Source organism: Sipha flava, unplaced genomic scaffold (assembly GCF_003268045.1).
Source record: "Sipha flava isolate LNK unplaced genomic scaffold, YSA_version1 17071_pilon_pilon, whole genome shotgun sequence".
NCBI lineage: Eukaryota > Metazoa > Arthropoda > Insecta > Hemiptera > Aphididae > Sipha > Sipha flava.
The window spans coordinates 1-4,035 of record NW_020271900.1 but is presented as its reverse complement, the minus strand read 5'-3'; the positions used below and the strand labels follow the sequence as shown (position 1 = coordinate 4,035).

Genomic DNA, 4,035 nt, shown 5'->3' with positions numbered 1-4,035 from the left:
ACAATACAGAACGAGTTAATCGATTTATGTGGTAAAGAAATTTTAGATAGTATTTTAAAAAAAATTACAGACAAGGATATTTTTTACAGTATAATTTTTGATGAAACCTTAGATGTGTCTAAACGATCGCAAATTAGTTTAGTTATAATATATATTGATGAAATAACAATTAGAGAAGATTTTGTGGCATTTATAGATGCATTTGACGAAGCTCAACTTATTCAACTAAGGAGTTCTAATAATAAATTAAGTGATGATGAAGAAGTAAATATAGACAGTTCTTTTGAAAATTATGAAAGTTGCAAAAATGTAGAAGAAATATCGATAACTGGGAAAATGCTAGGGCAAATTGTTTTAAATCAACTGAGAAAAATGGGTCTGAATCTTAACAAATGTGTAGGTATTGGTACTGATGGTTGCAGTGTTATGACATCAGAAATTTGTGGAGCTGTAGCTGAAATTATAAAGAGTTCACCAAATGCCCGTAGATGTCCATGTTACAACCATTCTCTTAATATTTCTATTTCAAAATCAAGTAAAGTTCAAAGTATACGAAATTTAGTTGGAATTATTAAAGAGGTTGTTAGATTTTTTTCTATGTCAGCAAAACGTACAGTTATTTTGAAGAAATATGTTGGCCATCAGCTAACTGGACTATGCGAAACGAGATGGGTTGAGAGACATGATGGAGTTACTAGGTTTTTACAAGACATGCCTAAAATTATTAATACATTAACTGAAATTACAACATGGAAAGATTCCCAAACTTCTGGAAAAGCAAAAATACTTGTAACAACATTATGTGACAGTGAATTTATTATTGCTATTTTTAGTTTTGCGCATTTGCTCAATTTCATTTATTGTCTAAGCAAAATTTTCCAAAAAAAAAATTTAGATTTGAATACAGCAGCAAATACTATAAAAGATACATTAAAAGTTCTTTCCAAATGTCGTGAAAATGTTGATACAGAATTTTCAAATATTTTTAAATCATCTGAAGATTTAGCAAACATTATCGATGTAGAATTACGAATGCCTAGATCATGTAAACAACAAAAAAATCGATCAAACTATTTTACCAACAACGTAGAAGACTATTACAGAATCTCGATATTCATTCCTTTATTGGATAATGTTATAGATGACTTAAAAACACGTTTTTCCCAAAATACATTGGAATTATTTCAGTTATCTTTTTTTCTTCCATCTAATTTTTTAAAATTACCAAATGGCCAAAAAGAAGAAACTGACAAAATAAAATCAGTTGCTAAAGACTTTCAAAAATTGCTTAATAAAAATGAGTTATCCTCCCGATTAGTTGGTGAATACTATATTTGGAAAGAGAAGTGGATACGTGAATTTCAAAATGATTCATCAGTTATTTCTAACCATGCAATTGAAGTATTACAGAATTGTGATGAAGACGTTTTTCCTTTAATAAATAAAATATTAAAATTATTAATTACATTACCCATTAGTAATTCTAGCTCTGAAAGGTCATTCTCTTCACTACGGCGTCTTAAAACATGGCTAAGATCAACAATGTGTGAAACACGTTTGACTGGACTTGCATTATTAAACATTCACAGAGACATTGCCATTGATATTGAAAAATTAATTCAACGTTTCTCCAAAAGCAAAAGAAAAATTCCATTTGCAATTTGAAAACCATAAATAATAAGAAATTAACCTAACTTTAAGTTGTATATTTGATTAGAATTTATCATAAATTATAAATTACAGTAAAAACTAGAAAAAGTAATGTAATTAAACATTTGATAAGCAATAAAATAAAATCTTGAGAAACCTAAATATTTAAAAAAAAATGTTTGTATATATATTTTATGGTCTACTTAAAGGTAAATTTAATTTCAATCATTATTATGCTAGTGTCAAAATAATATAACATAATAAACCCTGATAATTAATTGATATTATTTGATGCCCCCCCCCCCCATAAATCTATTCTGGATCCGCGCCTGCCTTTAAAAAGTAATTTGATGAGACCATTTGCACGAAGACAGCTTAATAATATGAAGAGAATTTATAACTATCGCCAATCTCGCGCAAGGAGAATCGTTGAATGTGCTTTCGGTATTCTTACAAAAAGATTCAATGTTTTTGAAAATAAAATGTTGGTTCATCCCGATAAAGCTACTGTTATAACTCAGGCTGCATGTGTTCTCCATAATATAATCATGGATAAAGAAAGTAATTTGACCGATATTCATAATGAAATTGAAACGACTACTTTGCACGTATACCAAGAAGATAGTGACCGACCCACAAATCGTAGACCATTAATTCATGACATATTTTAATTCAGAAATAGGATCTGTTCCCTGGCAAAATACTTATATTATTTAAAATAAGTTTATATTTAATTATTTATGAATTATATTTAACTAAATAATTAGTACATATATTAATGTCATGCACAATAATTTTCATTAAAATAATAATAATACCGAAAAAAAATGTTATTATAATTTTATTTTTTTAATATATATTTATCATATTGTGTTACCTATTATGTTACAATATAATAATTAATTGAGTAAAATAAAGAAATATTTAAACATACCATTGACATTCATTTCTTTGCTGATTTCTTCCCATAATTTGTCTTGTACTGCCCTATTACTGTGGTCTTTGTCTTTATAATCGTATATTGATGGCCTTTTTTCTATTAAACTTATTAAAATTTCACCATCACATGCCATTGTAAAATTGCAATAATATAATATAAATTACAATAAATTATAATAATATAAATAATTAATAATAATTAATAATTTGTATTATAATAATATTATTACTATACTATAATATGTTATATAATATAAACACGATATGATATATAAGAATATTCGTTGTTTAATTATGACTAATTATGACTATCGAAAAATGCAGACACTTTAGACAGTATCAGTCATGACTAATTGTGTTAAAAAACGTTTTGTTTTGACTATGTCTAATCAGTGTGCGTATGCAATGTAATTTCCGATGTTCTATTTTTAACAAAACTGTGTTAGGCTGACTAACACTGTCTAACGCAGTTTTGCTTTTTTGGTGTGCGATCGGCCTAAGTAATTCAGCAGCTCGTTTTATGCGGTACTTTTCAGCTACGCCTTTAACTGGTTTTTTAAACATTGAATTCTTAATATTATTAATTTTAATTTTTACTATTTCGTAATAGTTTAATAATAATTTTTAAATATAAAACAAAAAAACAAAAAAATATCTGATGAAATTTAATTGATATCGATAATTATGTATGGTAGCTGACGGTCGTATCTACATGATACGTACCTACTACGTATTTTTTGGTTATTAATAGTATTATTTGTAATACAAAGTCACTACCTGCTGATAAACATATTATCTTTATAAACATAATTTTAATCTTGGATAATATTTTCTTCTGTAATTTTAACCATAATCAGGAGTGGATCTAGGGGGGTTCAGGAGGTCAGCTGACCCACAATTAATATTTGTTGACAAAATTGGTCTCTTGGAAATGTTTTTCATAAGACAGACTCTATCTTAATTTTAATTTTTTCCCCTATTTCTCCATTAATTTGAATTAATTTTTTTTTTTTGCTCCTTCGGCAATATAAATAGAATCTGCAAGTGAAATTCCTTATTTTTCAAGTCTTGTAATTAAATCGGGTAAAAATCTGAAATTTGATTTAATAAATACAAGTTGAGCTTCAATATTTTGATCAGAGAGATACTTTTTTGAATTTCTTATTGATACTGTATCATTGTCATCAAAAGTATTAATGATTACTTTTATTTGCTCAAAATTTTCATAGTAGTAATTCGCTGCTTTTATCCAAGTACCCCATCTTGTCAAAATGTTTTCAGGTGGTAGTGATAGAGATAGGGCTATTGACTTAAAATATTGAATGCGAGAAGGTGCTTTACGAAAAACCTTTTTCACATTTGCAATTAGTTTGTCAACTTTTGGATATCCTGTTCGTACAGTTTCTGCGATCCTATGAAATGCATGGGCCAAACAAGTAATGTGTA

At 27.4% G+C, this 4,035-nt stretch overlaps 1 protein-coding gene across 1 annotated transcript; it reads left to right on the top strand.

Annotated features, from left to right (window-relative positions):
• Positions 1-173: 173 nt before the first annotated feature.
• LOC112679889 (52 kDa repressor of the inhibitor of the protein kinase-like) lies at positions 174-1,665 on the top strand (the record flags this gene model as incomplete). The annotated part of the gene is made up of 1 exon (XM_025549823.1): positions 174-1,665. A coding segment is annotated over one exon (1,492 nt), but the record flags the coding sequence as incomplete, so codon positions are not given.
• Positions 1,666-4,035: the final 2,370 nt, after the last annotated feature.